This window comes from Procambarus clarkii, chromosome 14 (assembly GCF_040958095.1).
Source record: "Procambarus clarkii isolate CNS0578487 chromosome 14, FALCON_Pclarkii_2.0, whole genome shotgun sequence".
NCBI lineage: Eukaryota > Metazoa > Arthropoda > Malacostraca > Decapoda > Cambaridae > Procambarus > Procambarus clarkii.
The window spans coordinates 45,374,227-45,397,750 of record NC_091163.1 but is presented as its reverse complement, the minus strand read 5'-3'; the positions used below and the strand labels follow the sequence as shown (position 1 = coordinate 45,397,750).

The window sequence follows — 23,524 nt, the reverse complement described above, 5'->3', positions numbered from 1 at the left end:
AATGTCCGCAGGTGATAATGGGGCTGACACTGTCCACAGGTGATAATGGGGCTGACACTGTCCACAGGTGATAATGGGCCTGACACTGTCCACAGGTGATAATGGGGCTGACACTATCCACAGGTGATAATGGGCCTGACACTCCACAAGTGTTAATGGGGCTGACACTGTCCACAGGGGATAATGGGGCTGACACTGTCTACAGGTGATAATGGGGCTGACACTGACCACAGGTGATAATAGGGCTGACACTGACCTCAGGTGATAATGGGGCTGACACTGTCCACAGGTTGAGGACCTCCGCGGGATGAGGGAGCCCGTCAAGAGCCTGGTGGAGGCTGGCCGGGTGGTGGCCGTCAAGAGCCTGGTGGAGGCTGGCCGGGTGGTGGCCGTCAAGAGCCTGGTGGAGGCTGGCCGGGTGGTGGCCGTCCAGGAAGACCAAGATGGCCGCCGCTCCGCCAGGATAACTCTACAAGACGGACAGCTGTACCTCCACCCACTCCTGCGTCAGCCCACGCCCGCCCACGCCCACACCCTCCAGGTTACTTTATTACACCCACTAGTCTTACTGACATTACTGACTTACTGAGTTGTGATAACTAATATGATAACATTTTGTTATACAGTTACCAGCATGATTTATATCATCTTGTGCAGGAGAGTGATGTTGTGGGCGTGCTGGACCCCTCCTGCACCCTGGCGTTCCTTGACCTCGGGTGGGCGGGGTCAACAAGAGGGCGGGTCACCATCCGGCTGACCCCTGACACTCCGCTGGCCAGACAGTTTGTGTTGTTGTGTACGGGCCAGCGGGGCCACACCTTCCGCAACACTAAACTGTTGGAGGTGTTGGACAAGGGTCAGCCGGGTGAGCGTGTGGTGGGCGGAGACTACGAGAGTAATGATGGTAAGGGAGGAGCCTCACTGTTGCCTGACCTCCAGGGGCAGTACCGGCAGTCAGGCCAGGCAGGAGCTGTGTGGTGCGGGTACTGGTGGCTGGGGGGTCCCACGAGTGCCCAGTTCGCCATCGCCACCAGGGACCGCCAGGATGGTCACCAGTGGTCATGTGTCTTCGGTGATGTGGTGAGCGGCCTGGATGTGGTGAGGGCAGCAGTCAACCACAGTGACATTACGGAGGTGACTGTGGTAGACTGTGGTGTTGTGCTGCCACTCTAGTTCACTGTACCACCACCATCACTACTGTGGTGTTGTGCTGCCACTATAGTTCACTGTACCATCACCATCACTACTGTGGTGTTGTGCTGCCACTCTAGTTCACTGTACCACCACCATCACTACTGTGGTGTTGTGCTGCCACTATAGTTCACTGTACCACCACCATCACTACTGTGGTGTTGTGCTGCCACTCTAGTTCACTGTACCACCACCATCACTACTGTGGTGTTGTGCTGCCACTCTAGTTCACTGTACCACCACCATCACTACTGTGGTGTTGTGCTGCCACTATAGTTCACTGTACCATCACCATCACTACTGTGGTGTTGTGCTGCCACTCTAGTTCACTGTACCATCACCATCACTACTGTGGTGTTGTGCTGCCACTCTAGTTCACTGTACCATCACCATCACTACTGTGGTGTTGTGCTGCCACTCTAGTTCACTGTACCACCACCATCACTACTGTGGTGTTGTGCTGCCACTATAGTTCACTGTACCACCACCATCACTACTGTGGTGTTGTGCTGCCACTCTAGTTCACTGTACCACCACCATCACTACTGTGGTGTTGTGCTGCCACTATAGTTCACTGTACCACCACCATCACTACTGTGGTGTTGTGCTGCCACTCTAGTTCACTGTACCACCACCATCACTACTGTGGTGTTGTGCTGCCACTCTAGTTCACTGTACCATCACCATCACTACTGTGGTGTTGTGCTGCCACTCTAGTTCACTGTACCATCATCACTACTGTAGTGTTGTGCTGCCACTCTAGTTCACTGTACCACCACCATCACTACTGTGGTGTTGTGCTGCCACTATAGTTCACTGTACCATCACCATCACTACTGTGGTGTTGTGCTGCCACTCTAGTTCACTGTACCATCACCATCACTACTGTGGTGTTGTACTGCCACTCTAGTTCACTGTACCATCACCATCACTACTGTGGTGTTGTGCTGCCACTCTAGTTCACTATACCACCACCATCACTACTGTGGTGTTGTGCTGCCACTCTAGTTCACTGTACCACCACCATCACTACTGTGGTGTTGTGCTGCCACTATAGTTCACTGTACCATCGCCATCACTACTGTGGTGTTGTGCTGCCACTCTAGTTCACTGTACCATCACCATCACTACTGTGGTGTTGTGCTGCCACTCTAGGTCACTGTACCATCACTACTGTGGTGTTGTGCTGCCACTCTAGTTCACTGTACCATCACCATCACTACTGTGGTGTTGTGCTGCCACTCTAGTTCACTGTACCATCACTACTGTGGTGTTGTGCTGCCACTCTAGTTCACTGTACCATCACCATCACTACTGTGGTGTTGTGCTGCCACTCTAGTTCACTGTACCATCACTACTGTGGTGTTGTGCTGCCACTCTAGTTCACTGTACCACCACCATCACTACTGTGGTGTTGTGCTGCTACTATAGTTCACTGTACCACCACCATCACTACTGTGGTGTTGTGCTGCCACTCTAGTTCACTGTACCACCACCATCACTACTGTGGTGTTGTGCTGCCACTATAGTTCACTGTACCACCACCATCACTACTGTGGTGTTGTGCTGCCACTCTAGTTCACTGTACCACCACCATCACTACTGTGGTGTTGTGCTGCCACTCTAGTTCACTGTACCATCACCATCACTACTGTGGTGTTGTGCTGCCACTCTAGTTCACTGTACCATCATCACTACTGTAGTGTTGTGCTGCCACTCTAGTTCACTGTACCACCACCATCACTACTGTGGTGTTGTGCTGCCACTATAGTTCACTGTACCATCACCATCACTACTGTGGTGTTGTGCTGCCACTCTAGTTCACTGTACCATCACCATCACTACTGTGGTGTTGTGCTGCCACTCTAGTTCACTGTACCATCACCATCACTACTGTGGTGTTGTGCTGCCACTCTAGTTCACTATACCACCACCATCACTACTGTGGTGTTGTGCTGCCACTCTAGTTCACTGTACCACCACCATCACTACTGTGGTGTTGTGCTGCCACTATAGTTCACTGTACCATCACCATCACTACTGTGGTGTTGTGCTGCCACTCTAGTTCACTGTACCATCACCATCACTACTGTGGTGTTGTGCTGCCACTCTAGGTCACTGTACCATCACTACTGTGGTGTTGTGCTGCCACTCTAGTTCACTGTACCATCACCATCACTACTGTGGTGTTGTGCTGCCACTCTAGTTCACTGTACCATCACTACTGTGGTGTTGTGCTGCCACTCTAGTTCACTGTACCATCACCATCACTACTGTGGTGTTGTGCTGCCACTCTAGTTCACTGTACCATCACTACTGTGGTGTTGTGCTGCCACTCTAGTTCACTGTACCATCACTACTGTGGTGTTGTGCTGCCACTCTAGTTCACTGTACCATCACCATCACTACTGTGGTGTTGTGCTGCCACTCTAGTTCACTGTACCATCACTACTGTGGTGTTGTGCTGCCACTCTCGTTCACTGTACCACCACCATCACTACTGTGGTGTTGTGCTGCCACTCTAGTTCACTGTACCATCACTACTGTGGTGTTGTGCTGCCACTCTAGTTCACTGTACCACCACCATCACTACTGTGGTGTTGTGCTGCCACTCTAGTTCACTGTACCACCACCATCACTACTGTGGTGTTGTGCTGCCACTCTAGTTCACTGTACCATCACCATCACTACTGTGGTGTTGTGCTGCCACTCTAGTTCACTGTACCATCACCATCACTACTGTGGTGTTGTGCTGCCACTCTAGTTCACTGTACCATCACCATCACTACTGTGGTGTTGTGCTGCCACTCTAGTTCACTGTACCATCACTACTGTGGTGTTGTGCTGCCACTCTAGTTCACTGTACCACCACCATCACTACTGTGGTGTTGTGCTGCCACTATAGTTCACTGTACCATCACCATCACTACTGTGGTGTTGTGCTGCCACTCTAGTTCACTGTACCATCACCATCACTACTGTGGTGTTGTGCTGCCACTCTAGTTCACTGTACCATCACTACTGTGGTGTTGTGCTGCCACTCTGGTTCACTGTACCATCACCATCACTACAGTGGTGTGCTGCCACTATAGTTCACTGTACCATCACCATCACTAGTGTGGTGTTGTGCTACCACTATAGTTCACTGTACCATCACCATCACTACTGTGGTGTTGTGCTGCCACTCTAGTTCACTGTACCATCACTACTGTGGTGTTGTGCTGCCACTCTAGTTCACTGTACCACCACCATCACTACTGTGGTGTTGTGCTGCCACTATAGTTCACTGTACCATCACCATCACTACTGTGGTGTTGTGCTGCCACTCTAGTTCACTGTACCATCACCATCACTACTGTGGTGTTGTGCTGCCACTCTAGTTCACTGTACCATCACTACTGTGGTGTTGTGCTGCCACTCTGGTTCACTGTACCATCACCATCACTACAGTGGTGTGCTGCCACTATAGTTCACTGTACCATCACCATCACTAGTGTGGTGTTGTGCTACCACTATAGTTCACTGTACCATCACCATCACTACTGTGGTGTTGTGCTGCCACTCTAGTTCACTGTACCATCACTACTGTGGTGTTGTGCTGCCACTCTAGTTCACTGTACCATCACTACTGTGGTGTTGTGCTGCCACTCTAGTTCACTGTACCACCACCATCACTACTGTGGTGTTGTGCTGCCACTCTGGTTCACTGTACCACCACCATCACTACTGTGGTGTTGTGCTGCCACTCTAGTTCACTGTACCATCACCATCACTACTGTGGTGTTGTGCTGCCACTCTAGTTCACTGTACCACCACCATCACTACTGTGGTGTTGTGCTGCCACTCTAGTTCACTGTACCACCACCATCACTACTGTGGTGTTGTGCTGCCACTCTAGTTCACTGTACCATCACCATCACTACTGTGGTGTTGTGCTGCCACTCTAGTTCACTGTACCACCACCATCACTACTGTGGTGTTGTGCTGCCACTCTAGTTCACTGTACCATCACTACTGTGGTGTTGTGCTGCCACTCTAGTTCACTGTACCATCACTACTGTGGTGTTGTGCTGCCACTCTAGTTCACTGTACCATCACTACTGTGGTGTTGTGCTGCCACTCTAGTTCACTGTACCATCACTACTGTGGTGTTGTGCTGCCACTCTAGTTCACTGTACCATCACTACTGTGGTGTTGTGCTGCCACTCTAGTTCACTGTACCACCACCATCACTACTGTGGTGTTGTGCTGCCACTCTAGTTCACTGTACCATCACCATCACTACTGTGGTGTTGTGCTGTCACTCTAGTTCACTGTACCACCACCATCACTACTGTGGTGTTGTGCTGCCACTCTAGTTCACTGTACCACCACCATCACTACTGTGGTGTTGTGCTGCCACTCTAGTTCACTGTACCACCACCATCACTACTGTGGTGTTGTGCTGCCACTCTAGTTCACTGTATTATCACTACTGTGGTGTTGTGCTGCCACTCTACTTCAATGTACCATCACTACTGTGGTGTTGTGCTGCCACTCTAATTCACTGTACCACCACCATCACTACTGTGGTGTTGTGCTGCCACTCTAGTTCACTGTACCACCACCATCCCTACTGTGGTGTTGTGCTGCCAATCTAGTTCACTGTACCACCATCACTACTACTGTGGTGTTGTGCTGCCACTCTAGTTCACTGTACCACCACTACTGTGGTGTTGTGCTGCCACTCTAGATCACTGTGCCATCACCATCACTACTGCGGTGTTGTGCTGCCACTCTAGATCACTGTGCCATCACCATCACTACTGCGGTGTTGTGCTGCCACTCTAGTTCACTGTACCACCACCATCACTACTGTGGTGTTGTGCTGCCACTATAGTTCACTGTACCATCACCATCACTACTGTGGTGTTGTGCTGCCACTCTAGTTCACTGTACCATCACCATCACTACTGTGGTGTTGTGCTGCCACTCTAGTTCACTGTACCATCACTACTGTGGTGTTGTGCTGCCACTCTGGTTCACTGTACCATCACCATCACTACAGTGGTGTGCTGCCACTATAGTTCACTGTACCATCACCATCACTAGTGTGGTGTTGTGCTACCACTATAGTTCACTGTACCATCACCATCACTACTGTGGTGTTGTGCTGCCACTCTAGTTCACTGTACCATCACTACTGTGGTGTTGTGCTGCCACTCTAGTTCACTGTACCATCACTACTGTGGTGTTGTGCTGCCACTCTCGTTCACTGTACCACCACCATCACTACTGTGGTGTTGTGCTGCCACTCTAGTTCACTGTACCATCACTACTGTGGTGTTGTGCTGCCACTCTAGTTCACTGTACCACCACCATCACTACTGTGGTGTTGTGCTGCCACTCTGGTTCACTGTACCACCACCATCACTACTGTGGTGTTGTGCTGCCACTCTAGTTCACTGTACCATCACCATCACTACTGTGGTGTTGTGCTGCCACTCTAGTTCACTGTACCACCACCATCACTACTGTGGTGTTGTGCTGCCACTCTAGTTCACTGTACCACCACCATCACTACTGTGGTGTTGTGCTGCCACTCTAGTTCACTGTACCATCACCATCACTACTGTGGTGTTGTGCTGCCACTCTAGTTCACTGTACCACCACCATCACTACTGTGGTGTTGTGCTGCCACTCTAGTTCACTGTACCATCACTACTGTGGTGTTGTGCTGCCACTCTAGTTCACTGTACCATCACTACTGTGGTGTTGTGCTGCCACTCTAGTTCACTGTACCATCACTACTGTGGTGTTGTGCTGCCACTCTAGTTCACTGTACCATCACTACTGTGGTGTTGTGCTGCCACTCTAGTTCACTGTACCATCACTACTGTGGTGTTGTGCTGCCACTCTAGTTCACTGTACCACCACCATCACTACTGTGGTGTTGTGCTGCCACTCTAGTTCACTGTACCATCACCATCACTACTGTGGTGTTGTGCTGTCACTCTAGTTCACTGTACCACCACCATCACTACTGTGGTGTTGTGCTGCCACTCTAGTTCACTGTACCACCACCATCACTACTGTGGTGTTGTGCTGCCACTCTAGTTCACTGTACCACCACCATCACTACTGTGGTGTTGTGCTGCCACTCTAGTTCACTGTATTATCACTACTGTGGTGTTGTGCTGCCACTCTACTTCACTGTACCATCACTACTGTGGTGTTGTGCTGCCACTCTAATTCACTGTACCACCACCATCACTACTGTGGTGTTGTGCTGCCACTCTAGTTCACTGTACCACCACCATCACTACTGTGGTGTTGTGCTGCCAATCTAGTTCACTGTACCACCATCACTACTACTGTGGTGTTGTGCTGCCACTCTAGTTCACTGTACCACCACTACTGTGGTGTTGTGCTGCCACTCTAGATCACTGTGCCATCACCATCACTACTGCGGTGTTGTGCTGCCACTCTAGTTCACTGTACCATCACCATCACTACTGTGGTGTTGTGCTGCCACTCTAGTTCACTGTACCATCACCACTACTGTGGTGTTGTGCTGCCACTCTGGTTCACTGTACCACCACCATCACTACTGTGGTGTTGTGCTGCCACTATAGTTCACTGTACCATCACCATCACTGCTGTGGTGTTGTGCTGCCACTCTAGTTCACTGTACCACCACCATCACTACTGTGGTGTTGTGCTGCCACTCTAGTTCACTGTACCACCACCATCACTACTGTGGTGTTGTGCTGCCACTCTAGTTCACTGTACCATCACCATCACTACTGTGGTGTTGTGCTGCCACTCTAGTTCACTGTACCATCACCATCACTACTGTGGTGTTGTGCTGCCACTCTAGTTCACTGTACCAACACCATCACTACAGCGGTGTTGTGCTGCCACTCTAGTTCACTGTACCATCACTACTTTGGTGTTGTTCCGCTACTCTAGTTCACTGTACCATCACTACTGTGGTGTTGTGCTGCCACTCTAGTTCACTGTACCATCACCATCACTACTGTGGTGTTGTGCTGCCACTCTAGTTCACTGTACCATCACTACTGTGGTGTTGTGCTGCCACTCTAGTTCACTGTACCATAACCCATCACCATCACTCCTGCATCACTATGGACCGTGGGTTTGATGCCAATGTAATTCAAGTACAACCTTTATCACTATATTACCATAACTTCACTATCTTTGGTGTTTAACTATCATACGTGACTATCACTGCTGTATCACCATCATTTGCCCTCTCACAGTACTGTCACCTATCATTGCTATATCACTATCACCTCACTATAACATCTATATCACCATCACCTCAGGTCCCACACCTGGGATAATGTACTGACCATGTTGAGTAACTGATTGTTGGTGTCACTATATGACAGCTGTTGTCACTGTTATATCACCAACAGCTCACTATCACTTTCACTGCTTCACCAACATCATCTCACTTTCACTGCTTTATCACCTCACACTGATATATTTCCTCCTTACTTTCACTAATATATCACTATCATTGCTACATCACCACTACTGCACCATCACTGCTATATTTCCTTCACCTCACTATCACTGCTATATCACCATCACCTCACTATCACTGCTATATCACCACTGCACTCTCACTAATATATCACTATCACTGATATATCACATCACCTCACTATCACTGCTATATCACCATCACCTCACTATCACTAATATATTACCTTACTATCACCATCACCTCACTATCACTAATATATCACCATCACCTCACTATCACTAATATATCAACATCACCTCTCTATCACTGCTATATCACCATCACCTCACTATCACTGCTATATCACCATCACCTCACTATCACTAATATATCACCATCACTTGCCATATCACCATCACCTCACTATCACTTGCTATATCACCACCACTGGTATATCACCTTCACTTCACTATCACTGCTATATCACCATCACTGGTATATCACCTTCACTATCACTGCTATATCACCATCGCTGGTATATCACCTTCACCTCACCATCACTGCTATATCACCATCACTGGTATATCACCTTCACCTCACTATCACTGCTATATCACCATCACTGCTATATCACCATCACCTCACTATCACTGCTATATCACCATCACTGGTATATCACCTTCACCTCACCATCACTGGTATATCACCTTCACCTCACTATCACTGCTATATCACCATCACTGGTATATCACCTTCACCTCACTATCACTTGCTATATCACCATCACTGGTATATCACCTTCACCTCACCATCACTGCTATATCACCATCACTGGTATATCACCTTCACCTCACTATCACTGCTATATCACCATCACTGGTATATCACCTTCACCTCACTATCACTGCTATATCACCATCACTTGTACATCACCATCTCCTCACTATCACTCAGGTCCCACACATGGGGTCAAACACTAAGCTAAGTAACAAAACTTAGCTGTGGATAAGCTGCCATGTATATATTTTACACCAGAATATAACAATGTAATATAATATATATTATTTCATTATCCATAGTGTTACTCTACAGTTGTAAATTGGTCGGTGCTTGTTAGTCTGTAAATAATATTACTGCTAAACACTACTAATAATTATGTGTTTAAATCACGAAAATTTACTCATGATGAAAAATTTGTTTCAATAATTACCCCTGGAATCATTCCATGGTTTAGATATGTTGATGATATTTTGTGTATATGGCCTACAGATGTAAACACAGACGAATTTGTAGCTAAACTTAATGATCAAGTCACCTCTAGAAAATTGACTATGGAGACTGAAATTGGTAAATGTTTGCCATTCTTAGATATACTTATTCATAGGGAAGATTGTTCACTAAAGTTTAGTTTTTACAGGAAGTCTACGAATAATTTATCTTATTCATTATTTCTCAGGACAGATACAATGTGAAAAAATCTATTTTTTCCTCTATGTATCTCAAGAGCTCTTCGGGTTGTTAGTCCAGAATTCTTTGATGAAGAGTTTAAGAATATTGATTCTATTGGTCTCAAGCTTTGTTATCCACTGAGTTTTTTGGAAGTTTGCCGTAGCAAAGCACGTCGTACATATTATAATAATGTATGCAGTGAGAAAATTCGCCCAAAGAATGTGTTGTGTTTACCATATTTTTCTGGGTTTGAAAATATTGTCAAGGCCTTGAAACTTTTTGATATACATGTATTGTTTAATTACGAAAATACTGTTAGAAAACTATTAGCTAGAAACAGTCCTCATAGTGATAATTGTATCATATATAAAATACCTTGTAAAGATTATAATAGGTTCTATATTGGCAAACATCTTAAGATTTGAAATGTAGAATGTCGCAACATAAATACTCTGTAAGACATGGCCAATTGTCTAATGCGTTGTTTGTTCATTTGTCAGAAAATTCCCACCAAATTGATTGGGAGATGGCTTCTTCATTAACGAATTGTAAAAGCACTTTCAGTAGGAACATAACTGAATCTGCTTTAATACAGATTACAAAATTATGTAACTTGAACATTAGCAGTGGTTTGTATACTTTAGATCCATTTTTCATTGATCAGTTAAAGGGCGTTTTTAGTAGGATCATTGATACACATTTGTCTCACTAATACCATGTTAATATCCACTATTTTATTAATATCAATGTATGGGCCTATTGGCCCATACAATGGGCCTATTGGCCCAGTGTATCCTATGGGCCTATTGGCCCATAGGATACAGCCCCCTATTTACATCCACCCATTCCCAGTCATACGTTTATCATTGTACCTCACTTCACTTCACCTCTCTCCTGCCTATATATGTCCAAATCTATGTACATGTAACTCACCCTTCTGAAGATGTATTATTAAATACGAAAGTACTTAAGGAAATTCCTGTTTCAATTCTTCCTTCGTGGTCTGACAATGTCACTACTAATAATTATGTTAATTGTAATAGTTATGGTAATTATGTTTTGTAACTGTTTGTTAACAGTTTCCACTGAATGTTGTCATACTGGTCCATGGTGTGTTGTGATATTACCATACTGGTCCATGGTGTGTTGTGATATTACCATACTGGTCCATGGTGTGTTGTGATATTACCATACTGGACCATGGTGTGTTGTGATATTACCATACTGGTCCATGGTGTGTTGTTATATTACCATACTGGTCCATGGTGTGTTGTGATATTACCATACTGGTCCATGGTGTGTTGTGATATTACCATACTGGTCCATGGTGTGTTGTGATATTACCATACTGGACCATGGTGTGTTGTGATATTACCATACTGGTCCATGGTGTGTTGTTATATTAACATACTGGACCATGGTGTGTTGTGATATTACCATACTGGTCCATGGTGTGTTGTTATATTACCATACTGGACCATGGTGTGTTGTGATATTACCATACTGGTCCATGGTGTGTTGTGATATTACCATACTGGTCCATGGTGTGTTGTGATATTACCATACTGGTCCATGGTGTGTTGTGATATTACCATACTGGTCCATAGTGTGTTGTGATATTACCATACTGGACCATGGTGTGTTGTGATATTACCATACTGGTCCATGGTGTGTTGTGATATTACCATACTGGACCATGGTGTGTTGTTATATTACCATACTGGTCCATGGTGTGTTGTTATATTACCATACTGGTCCATGGTGTGTTGTGATATTACCATACTGGACCATGGTGTGTTGTTATATTACCATACTGGACCATGGTGTGTTGTTATATTACCATACTGGTCCATGGTGTGTTGTGATATTACCATACTGGTCCATGGTATGTTGTGATATTACCATACTGGTCCATGGTGTTGTGATATTACCATACTGGTCCATGGTGTGTTGTGATATTACCATACTGGACCATGGTGTGTTGTGATATTACCATACTGGTCCATGGTGTGTTGTGATATTACCATGCTGGTCCATGGTGTGTTGTGATATTACCATACTGGTCCATGGTGTGTTGTGATATTACCATACTGGACCATGGTGTGTTGTGATATTACCATACTGGTCCATGGTGTGTTGTGGTATTACCATACTGGTCCATGGTGTGTTGTGATATTACCATACTGGTCCATAGTGTGTTGTTATATTACCATACTGGTCCATGGTGTGTTGTTATATTACCATACTGGTCCATGGTGTGTTGTTATATTACCATACTGGTCCATGGTGTGTTGTGATATTACCATACTGGTCCATGGTATGTTGTGATATTACCATACTGGTCCATGGTGTGTTGTGATATTACCATACTGGTCCATGGTGTGCTGTTATATTACCATACTGGTCCATGGTGTGTTGTGATATTACCATCCTGGTCCATAGTGTGTTGTGATATTACCATACTGGTCCATGGTGTGGTGTGATATTACCATACTGGTCCATAGTGTGTTGTTATATTACCATACTGGTCCATGGTGTGTTGTGATATTACCATACTGGTCCATGGTGTGTTGTGATATTACCATACTGGTCCATGGTGTGTTGTGATATTACCATACTGGTCCATAGTGTGTTGTGATATTACCATACTGGTCCATGGTGTGTTGTGATATTACCATACTGGTCCATGGTGTGTTGTGATATTACCATACTGGTCCATGGTGTGTTGTTATATTACCATACTGGTCCATGGTGTGTTGTGATATTACCATACTGGACCATAGTGTGTTGTGATATTACCATACTGGACCATAGTGTGTTGTTATATTACCATACTGGTCTATGGTGTGTTGTTATATTACCATACTGGTCCATGGTGTGTTGTGATATTACCATACTGGACCATAGTGTGTTGTTATATTACCATACTGGTCTATGGTGTGTTGTTATATTACCATACTGGTCCATAGTGTGTTGTGATATTACCATACTGGACCATGGTGTGTTGTTATATTACCATACTGGTCCATGGTGTTGTGATATTACCATACTGGTCCATGGTGTTGTGATATTACCATACTGGTCCATAGTGTGTTGTGATATTACCATACTGGTCCATGGTGTGTTGTTATATTACCATACTGGTCCATAGTGTGTTGTGATATTACCATACTGGTCCATGGTGTGTTGTGATATTACCATACTGGTCCATGGTGTGTTGTGATATTACCATACTGGTCCATGGTGTGTTGTGATATTACCATACTGGTCATACAAATACAGGTTTGGATAACTTTTAGGTTATCCAAACCTGTATTTGTATGTTCTCTCCATGTTCTTAACATATCCTCCCAAATGTCCATTCCATATTTTTCACCAGTTTCTCCATATTTTCCATTATCTACCAATGTTCACAGCATGTTCTCTGTATTCTCCATTATCTACCAATGTTCACAGCATGTTCTCTGTATTCTCCATTATCTACCAATGTTCACAGCATGTTCTCTGTATTCTCCATTATCTACCAATGTTCACAGCATGTTCTCTGTATTCTCCATTATCTACCAATGTTCACAGCATGTTCTCCATATTCTCCATTATCTACCAATGTTCACAGCATGTTCTCTGTATTCTCCATTATCTACCAATGTTCACAGCATGTTCTCTGTATTCTCCATTATCTACCAATGTTCACAGCATGTTCTCTGTATTCTCCATTATCTACCAATGTTCACAGCATGTTCTCTGTATTCTCCATTATCTACCAATGTTCACAGCATGTTCTCTGTATTCTCCATTATCTACCATTGTTCACAGCATGTTCTCTGTATTCTCCATTATCTACCAATGTTCACAACATGTTCTCTGCCAGTTCAAATCATATTTTTGCATTCTCTTTCATGTTTTCTATGTTCTTTGTCATATTTTCAATGTTCTCAGCAAGTTCTTCACCGGGTTCATGTCATTCTCATTCATGTTCTCTGTGTACTTTCTCATGTTCCCCGTATGTTCACTGTGTCCACCGCATTCTCTTACATGATCTTTAAAATCAAATGTACAATTATTTCTTCCATTCAGTAACTAGTTCTTTGTCAAATATTATCGACAGCAACATTACTAATTCTTAACAAGTTAATACAAAGTAACTTTGTAGTAACTCATCACCTTTATTTTCAAAAACTATGTCCATGTATTTTTGCTTAACAATTTATTATTTGTTACCAGCACTGTTTGTAAACAAATCTTCACTTTATACAGTAACAAATTTACCAAGATAAACTTGTTCTTTTTAACTAAAAGTTTTTGTCAGTCACCAAAAAAATAATCACATTCGTCATTTCTTAACTAAATTATTCGTCAATCAACTAAAAATAGTCACATTCATCATCCTTTCTTGTCGCTTCTTAACTAAAATTATTCGTCAATCAACTAAAAATAGTCAGGATTAGCCTCGTTCAGCACTGTTCTTAACTAAAATAACCTTTCTCTTAGCTAAAAAAAAGTCAGAAGAAACTTTCCAACCCTGATCATAATTTCTTTATCCATCGTCATTCAACTAAAAATAGCTACGTTCATCATTTCTTAACTAAAATTATTCATCAATCTACTAAAAATAGACAAATACATCGTCTTTACATTCATTCTTAACTAAAATAACTCTTCCCCTTAACTAAAAATATTCAAATGTAACTTCTTTAAACACTTTTGTAACTAACAATATACTTCATGGAGTAAGAAAAATAGTCAAATGTAACTTCTTTAAACACTTTTGTAACTAATAATATACTTCATGGAGTAAGAAAAATAGTCAAATGTAACTTCTTTAAACACTTTTGTAACTAATAATATACTTCATGGAGTAAGAAAAATAGTCAAATGTAACTTCTTTAAACACTTTTGTAACTAATAATATACTTCATGGAGTAAGAAAAATACTCAAAGACACACTTCGAGACATCAATAACAAGCTCAAAGACTCAAGTGCCTCAAAGGCATTCTTTAAACATCTTTGTTAATCACAGTTATTCTCTAACACATCTTCGTTCATCAAAGTTGTTCTCTAATACATCTCATCAAAATTAATTTCTAAGTCACCTTAGTTCATCAAAGAAACTTTCTAAGACATCTTCGTTCATCAAAGTTATTCTCTAAGACATCAAAAACTATTATCAGACCCATCAAAGGTATTCTCAGAGACATCAAATATAATCTCAAAGATATTAATGTTATCCTCTAAGTCGGAGGGGAACCCCCAGAAATGGAAAGAGTTTCTTTCACCCTGTTGCCCCTGTTTATCTAGCAGTAAATAGGTACCTGGGAGTTAGAAAGCTGCTTCCTGGGGGTGTGTAACAAAAAGCAGGCCTGGTCGAGGACCGGGCCGCAGTGACGATAAGTCCAGAAATCATGTCAAGATAACTTCAAGAAGATAAGTTAGGAACTTCCCTCACAACCTGAGGGAGTTTACTTAATAATATCTTAATCAAAATTATTCAATTGGTTCAAATTAGTTTTGAACCACAAAACTCACACCTCATTGTGTGGCGATGGCGCAAACTGGCAATGGTGATTAACCATTGTAATGGTGATTAACCATTGTAATGGTGATTAACCATTGTAATGGTGATTAACCATTGTAATGGTGATTAACCATTGTAATGGTGATTAACCATTGTAATGGTGATTAGCCATTGTAATGGTCATTAACCATTGTAATGGTCATTAACCATTGTAATGGTCATTAACCATTGTAATGTTGATTAACCACTGTAGATTACCCATTGTAATGGTTAATGTGCAATTGTTAATTAATATAATATATTATTAATATATAATATTATTATATTATATAATATTAATATAAGGTTATAAGGGTAATTAATATAATATAGAGTTTCCTGGTAACTGTCACTGGACACGGCTCTGTCATGTGAGGTGGAGCTCCTAGGTCAGGCTTTATGGTCACTGGACACGGCTCTCTCATGTGAGGTGGAGCTCCTAGGTCAGGCTTTATGGTCACTGGACACGGCTCTCTCATGTGAGGTGGAGCCCCTAGGTCAGGCTTTATGGTCACTGGACACGGCTCTGTCATGTGAGGTGGAGCTCCTAGGTCAGGCTTTATGGTCACTGGACACGGCTCTGTCATGTGAGGTGGAGCTCCTAGGTCAGGCTTTATGGTCACTGGACACGGCTCTCTCATGTGAGGTGGAGCTCCTAGGTCAGGCTTTATGGTCACTGGACACGGCTCTCTCATGTGAGGTGGAGCTCCTAGGTCAGGCTTTATGGTCACTGGACACGGCTCTCTCATGTGAGGTGGAGCTCCTAGGTCAGGCTTTATGGTCACTGGACACGGCTCTGTCATGTGAGGTGGGGCTCCTAGGTCAGGCTTTATGGTCACTGGACACGGCTCTCATGTGAGGTGGAGCTCCTAGGTCAGGCTTTATGGTCACTGGACACGGCTCTCATGTGAGGTGGAGCTCCTAGGTCAGGCTTTATGGTCACTGGACACGGCTCTGTCATGTGAGGTGGGGCTCCTAGGTCAGGCTTTATGGTCACTGGACACGGCTCTGTCATGTGAGGTGGGGCTCCTAGGTCAGGCTTTATGGTCACTGGACACGGCTCTGTCATGTGAGGTGGAACTCCTAGGTCAGGCTTTATGGTCACTGGACACGGCTCTGTCATGTGAGGTGGGGCTCCTAGGTCAGGCTTTATGGTCACTGGACACGGCTCTGTCATGTGAGGTGGGGCTCCTAGGTCAGGCTTTATGGTCACTGGACACGGCTCTGTCATGTGAGGTGGAGCTCCTAGGTCAGGCTTTATGGTCACTGGACACGGCTCTGTCATGTGAGGTGGGGCTCCTAGGTCAGGCTTTATGGTCACTGGACACGGCTCTCTCATGTGAGGTGGAGCTCCTAGGTCAGGCTTTATGGTCACTGGACACGGCTCTGTCATGTGAGGTGGAGCTCCTAGGTCAGGCTTTATGGACTCCTGGTATACCCCGTGTTGCATGGGGTATACCCCGTGTTGCACGTGGTATACCCCGTGTTGCACGTGGTATACCTCGTGTTGCACGTGGTATACCCCGTGTTGCACGTGGTATACCACGTGTTGCACATGGTATACCCCGTGTTGCACATGGTATACCCCGTGTTGCACGTGGTATACCCCGTGTTGCACGTGGTATACCTCGTGTTGCACATGGTATACCCCGTGTTGCACATGGTATACCCCGTGTTGCACGTGGTATACCCCGTGTTGCACGTGGTATACCTCGTGTTGCACGTGGTATACCCCGTGTTGCACGTGGTATACCACGTGTTGCACATGGTATACCCCGTGTTGCACATGGTATACCCCGTGTTGCACGTGGTATACCCCGTGTTGCACGTGGTATACCCCGTGTTGCACGTGGTATACCTCGTGTTGCACGTGGTATACCCCGTGTTGCACGTGGTATACCTCGTGTTGCACGTGGTATACCTCGTGTTGCACATGGTATACCCCGTGTTGCACGTGGTATACCCCGTGTTGCACGTGGTATACCTCGTGTTACACGTGGTATACCCCGTGTTGCACGTGGTATACCTCGTGTTGCACGAAGTATACCCCGTGTTGCACGAGGTATACCCCGTGTTATACCTCAGGAATTACATAATACAAACATATGATCAGCAATATGACCATACAACAGTAAACTGGTACAAGCCGGTAGCTCTCCACTATCATATCCTGGCTTCACCAACTGTCCATATCAAGTGGCTGCACAACTCTTGGCTTACCACTTACTACTCTTTCACTGCTTGGAGCTGAGATACCTCAAACATCTACATAAGTATCCCACAACAAAAGAATATATTAATCTCTCACTTTACACTGCGTCTTACATGCCAATAACCATTCAAGCACTTGCCCTTATACAATCATGTGTCCACAATGAACCTCTGTTCTGCTCCTAGAAGCTCCTTAATCATTGCGTATATCTGGATCCTCCAAAATATCAGGAAAGGCACTTGTGCAGTTCTCCCAATCTGCTGCACTCCTCACTATGGAGTTCTGCTCTACCACAGAGTTCAGCACACACTTCTTCTCCAGCCTCGAAGTTCCTCCATTAACTTCTTCTCCAACCTCAATGTTCCTTCATGTACTTCTTCCCAGACACACCGCGCCCTCCAACAGTGTAGGGTACTCCCCCATCCTCGACGAGTCCAAGCTGGGAACATGTCATGACATGACAATAACCATTCAAGCTCTTCCCCTTATAAATACTAACTTAACTTACGTAACCTAACCTAACCTACCTAACCTTACTAACTTAAGTAGTAAGTCATAAGGTTAACTTTCCTAACCTTACTCACTTACATAATGTAACCTATCCTAACCTAACCTTACTAACTTAACTTTACTTACATATCCTAATGTAACTTGACTTACCTGTACTAGCCTATTCTAATGTAACTTAGTTAAACTTACCTATCCTAACAGTACCCAACTTACATAACTTAGCCAACTTAACTGAACTTAGTCTACCTTAATTAACATAACTTACACAACTTAACTTTGCTTACCTAACCTAACTTTCTCTCTCCTACATGATGTAACTTAACCTAAGAATCATCTTATTCTCTCTGAAACATAATTTTTTCATTTATTTTCTCAGAAATTCATACAACTCTTGACAAAAACACGAGCAACCTTACACAAACTTTATCAATAATCCTTTATATACAACCTCTCTCCCACCCCCCCCACCCCCACCACCACCACCTCTCCCCCACCACCACTACTCCCCACTACTGAGAGGTTGTGGTGGTGGTGGTGGTGGGAGAGGTGGTAGTGGAAGCCAGATGTGGACACACCCCAGGCACCATGCTGGGAGGCCAGATGTGGACACACCCAGGCACCATGCTGGGAGGCCAGATGTGGACACACCCCAGGCACCATGCTGGGAGGCCAGATGTGGACACACCCCAGGTACCATGCTGGGAGGCCAGATGTGGACACACCCAGGCACCATGCTGGGAGGCCAGATGTGGACACACCCAGGCACCATGCTGGGAGGCCAGATGTGGACACACCCAGGCACCATGCTGGGAGGCCAGATGTGGACACACCCAGGCACCATGCTGGGAGGCCAGATGTGGACACACCCCAGGCACCATGCTGGGAGGCCAGATGTGGACACACCCAGGCACCATGCTGGGAGGCCAGATGTGGACACACCCAGGAACCATGCTGGGAGGTCAGATGTGGACACACCCCAGGCACCATGCTGGGAGGCCAGATGTGGACACACCCCAGGCACCATGCTGGGAGGCCAGATGTGGACACACCCAGGCTCCATGCTGGGAGGCCAGATGTGGACACACCCAGGCACCATGCTGGGAGGCCAGATGTGAACACACCCAGGCACCATGCTGGGAGGCCAGATGTGGACACACCCCAGGCTCCATGCTGGGAGGCCAGATGTGGACACACCCAGGCACCATGCAGGGAGGCCAGATGTGGAATGAGCAATCCGAAAGAAGAGAGGCGAGATCAACCGCCGAAGATCCCGTAGTACAGGAGAAGTATGAAAACCACAGTGGTTTCCCCCCCCCCTCTCCCTCTCTCTCTCTCTCTCTATATATATATATATATATATATATATATATATATATATATATGTCGTACTTAGTAGCCAGAACGCACTTCTCAGCCTACTATGCAAGGCCCGATTTGCCTAATAAGCCAAGTTGTCATGAATTAATTGTTTTTCGACTACCTAACCTACCTAACCTAACCTAACTTTTTCGGCTACCTAACCAAACCTAACCTATAAAGATAGGTTAGGTTAGGTTAGGTAGGGTTGGTTAGGTTCGGCCATATATCTACGTTAATTTTAACTCCAATAAAAAAAAATTGACCTCATACATAATGAAATGGGTAGCTTTATCATTTCATAAGAAAAAAATTTGAAAAAAATATATTAATTCAGGAAAACTTGGCTTATTAGGCAAGTCGGGCCTTGCATAGTAGGCCAAAAAGTGAGTTCTGGCTACTAGGTACGACATATATATATATATATATATATATATATATATATATATATATATATAATATATATATATATATATAAGACTGAAAACTCACACCCCAGAAGTGACTCGAACCCATACTCCCAGGAGCAACGCAACTGGTATCTACAGGGACGCCTTAATCCGCTTGACCATCACGACCGGACATAAGGAAGTGATAGCCGAAGCTATTTGAACCACTTCCCCGCCGGCACTCGGATGGTAATCTTGGGCATAGCATTTTATCAAATCACCTCATTCTTTGGGGCACACGTGAGGAACACAAATGCAAACAAGCCTACAATCTATGCCCAATATTACCATCCGAGTGCCGGCGGGGAAGTGGTTCAAATAGCTTCGGCTATAACTTCCTTATGTCCGGTCGTGATGGTCAAGCGGATTAAGGCATCCCTGTAGATATCAGTTGCGTTGCTCCTGGGAGTATGGGTTCGAGTCACTTCTGGGGTGTGAGTTTTCAGTCGCATATAGTCCTGGGGACCATTCAGGCTTGTTTGCATATATATATATATATATATATATATATATATATATATATATATATATATATATATATATATATATATATATATATATATATATATATTGTGACGATAATCTCCTTCAAGAGATTGAGCCTGCTCTTCCCTCCACAATTACGTCGTTGTGGTTATATAAAACGACTATGGAAGACATGTCCAACAACAACAACAACACCAGCAAGGCTTGCCAGGGTGAGCAAACGTATGCAGCCAGCCACCTGTTCGGACTCAAACCACCAAACTACATGTTGATCGCTACCGGCTCCGCTGATTGGTCGCCGGTCTGGCTGCACCTGCACTCGCCCCCCATACTACTTGATGTCTGGGGTCGCACCAACCTCAGACTCAGAATGTTCAGTGCTCTCGTTGTCACCACTCCTCCCAGCTAGACGCTAGCGTGTACTGAGAGAAGTGGTGGCTTAAAGCCAATATTCCAACACCTCCCATTTACTTTGTATTGCACTTCTTGTTATTTTGCCTTAACGTAACTTTTCATTGTGTCATTTAATTATTCTTATTATTTTGATTGATTGATTTTATTATAAGAATTTGTTTGTGCATTTTATTCATGTTTTGATTTATTTAACGTAATTAAAATTTCATTGTTAAAGTTTACTTGTGTTTTGTGTGTCTTCTCCTTACCTTACCACAGACGAAGTTCCAGTTTTTTCTTTTTTTTTATAACTATGTGACGAGGCCATACCCCTAGCCTTAAACAGCCGAACACCAACGCGTTACCGTCACAAGTTATATGGGGGCCTGTCCTAGGAGCTTCACTCAGGTACTGGTGCCAAGTGGTAATTTATGGTAAGCGTATTTAACTTTGTTAACGTAGCTTTACTATTTTTCATATTCAATTTCATTTTTTATAAGGTGCGGTGTATTGTGCATTACGAGAGTAACATATAGTGAAGGTGAGACAACTTTGGATTACGTGGTGACTGTAGGCCGCAGTCATACTCTTAATTGGTCATCTCTCCCTCCTTGTTATTACTCGTGTTTACCATCTATGTCCCTTGAATATTTCTCATTCTGACAGATCATCATATTGGTACCCTGGTACTGTGGTCTGCCCCGGGTCAAGAGTACCCAATCTTCTGCAATCTGACTGTAGGAGGACAAAGAGGGCCATAGTTCCTCTAGCTCGAACTTTAGTTGCTGAATTGGGACCCCAGCAGCAGTTCTCGTCACCAGTTGACACCTCGCACCCCTACACGTCAGTCAGAGATGATGATACATACAACGGTAGGGAATTAGCTTATTTTTTCAGAGCACAAAAGTTCGCTAATTCTGTAATTAAAATTTATTAAATTTACGTAATTAAAATTTCATTGTTAAAGTTTACTTGTGTTTTGTGTGTCTTCTCCTTACCTTACCACAGACGAAGTTCCAGTTTTTTCTTTTTTTTTATAACTATGTGACGAGGCCATACCCCTAGCCTTAAACAGCCGAACACCAACGCGTTACCGTCACAAGTTATATGGGGGCCTGTCCTAGGAGCTTCACTCAGGTACTGGTGCCAAGTGGTAATTTATGGTAAGCGTATTTAACTTTGTTAACGTAGCTTTACTATTTTTCATATTCAATTTCATTTTTTATAAGGTGCGGTGTATTGTGCATTACGAGAGTAACATATAGTGAAGGTGAGACAACTTTGGATTACGTGGTGACTGTAGGCCGCAGTCATACTCTTAATTGGTCATCTCTCCCTCCTTGTTATTACTCGTGTTTACCATCTATGTCCCTTGAATATTTCTCATTCTGACAGATCATCATATTGGTACCCTGGTACTGTGGCCTGCCCCGGGTCAAGAGTACCCAATCTTCTGCAATCTGACTGTAGGAGGACAAAGAGGGCCATAGTTCCTCTAGCTCGAACTTTAGTTGCTGAATTGGGACCCCAGCAGCAGTTCTCGTCACCAGTTGACACCTCGCACCCCTACACGTCAGTCAGAGATGATGATACATACAACGGTAGGGAATTAGCTTATTTTTTCAGAGCACAAAAGTTCGCTAATTCTGTAAGTATCATATTAAATTCAGTGGGAAAAACTTGCTTTGTCCTATAGAGACTTGGCAAGGTATGCCTACATCCTTGGACTACCAATTTTACTTTTGAAGCATTTAACTGTTTCATTTGTTTTCGAAACTTTGTTTCATTTGTTAGTAGGATTTTCTTGCCCTTATTCTCTTACATGAGTACCGGGTACAAGATTTCCTGCGCCCTGGATTTAATATAATCATTTAATATCTTTCACTTAACGTTAATTGTTAAAGATCACACAGGATAGGTACCAGTTGCCACGTTGTCCTGTTTCTGACATTTCACTATTGAATATTCGTGTACCTTTATTTGCTAATTTCACCATGTTTCGTCTCCAAACTTTCCGTGCAAATCCAGCAGGTGAAATAGGGACTTTAAGTCGTGCCAAGAGGACTGAATTACAAACTCTTGCACATGAGTATCAACTAGAAGTTCCCTACCAAGCCAACAAAAATGACCTACACAACCTGTTGCTGGATTACTATTTAGAGCAAGGTAAGATAGACTCTGAAACTCATGAAACTTACTATATTGCAGAGAAAACTGACTTGGCAACGATGAAACTTAAACTAGAGCTGGCCAAGATTGAACGTGAGCAGCAAAGAGAAGCAGCTGCCATGCAGAGGGAAGATCTTACTTTAACACCATTGTTTTTCCAGGCTGAGACTCAACCCGACAGTATTCCTGGGTTCTTCCTAGAGAACGACTTGCTCTACCGCAGATATAGACCCAGTAAACTGAAGGAGGAGGACGATTGGGCCAACATCGAACAACTTGT

General features: G+C 44.3%; 1 protein-coding gene across 1 annotated transcript; it reads left to right on the top strand.

The window, feature by feature from the left end:
• The first annotated feature begins 263 nt into the window (after positions 1-263).
• Positions 264-11,090, top strand: LOC138364631 (peptidyl-prolyl cis-trans isomerase-like). The gene is made up of 2 exons (XM_069324587.1): positions 264-541; positions 658-11,090. Exons 1-2 carry the CDS (start codon positions 308-310, stop codon positions 1,171-1,173), a joined length of 750 nt encoding a protein of 249 aa, XP_069180688.1. The 5' UTR covers positions 264-307; the 3' UTR covers positions 1,174-11,090.
• Positions 11,091-23,524: the final 12,434 nt, after the last annotated feature.

Excerpts from the sequence above, each read along its gene's own strand:
- LOC138364631 (XM_069324587.1), top strand. The coding sequence starts at position 308 with ATGAGGGAGCCCGTCAAGAGCCTGGTGGAGGCTGGCCGGGTGGTGGCC. Across the intron at positions 542-657 it reads CCCACGCCCACACCCTCCAG|GAGAGTGATGTTGTGGGCGT; the intron begins GTTACTTTATTA and ends CATCTTGTGCAG.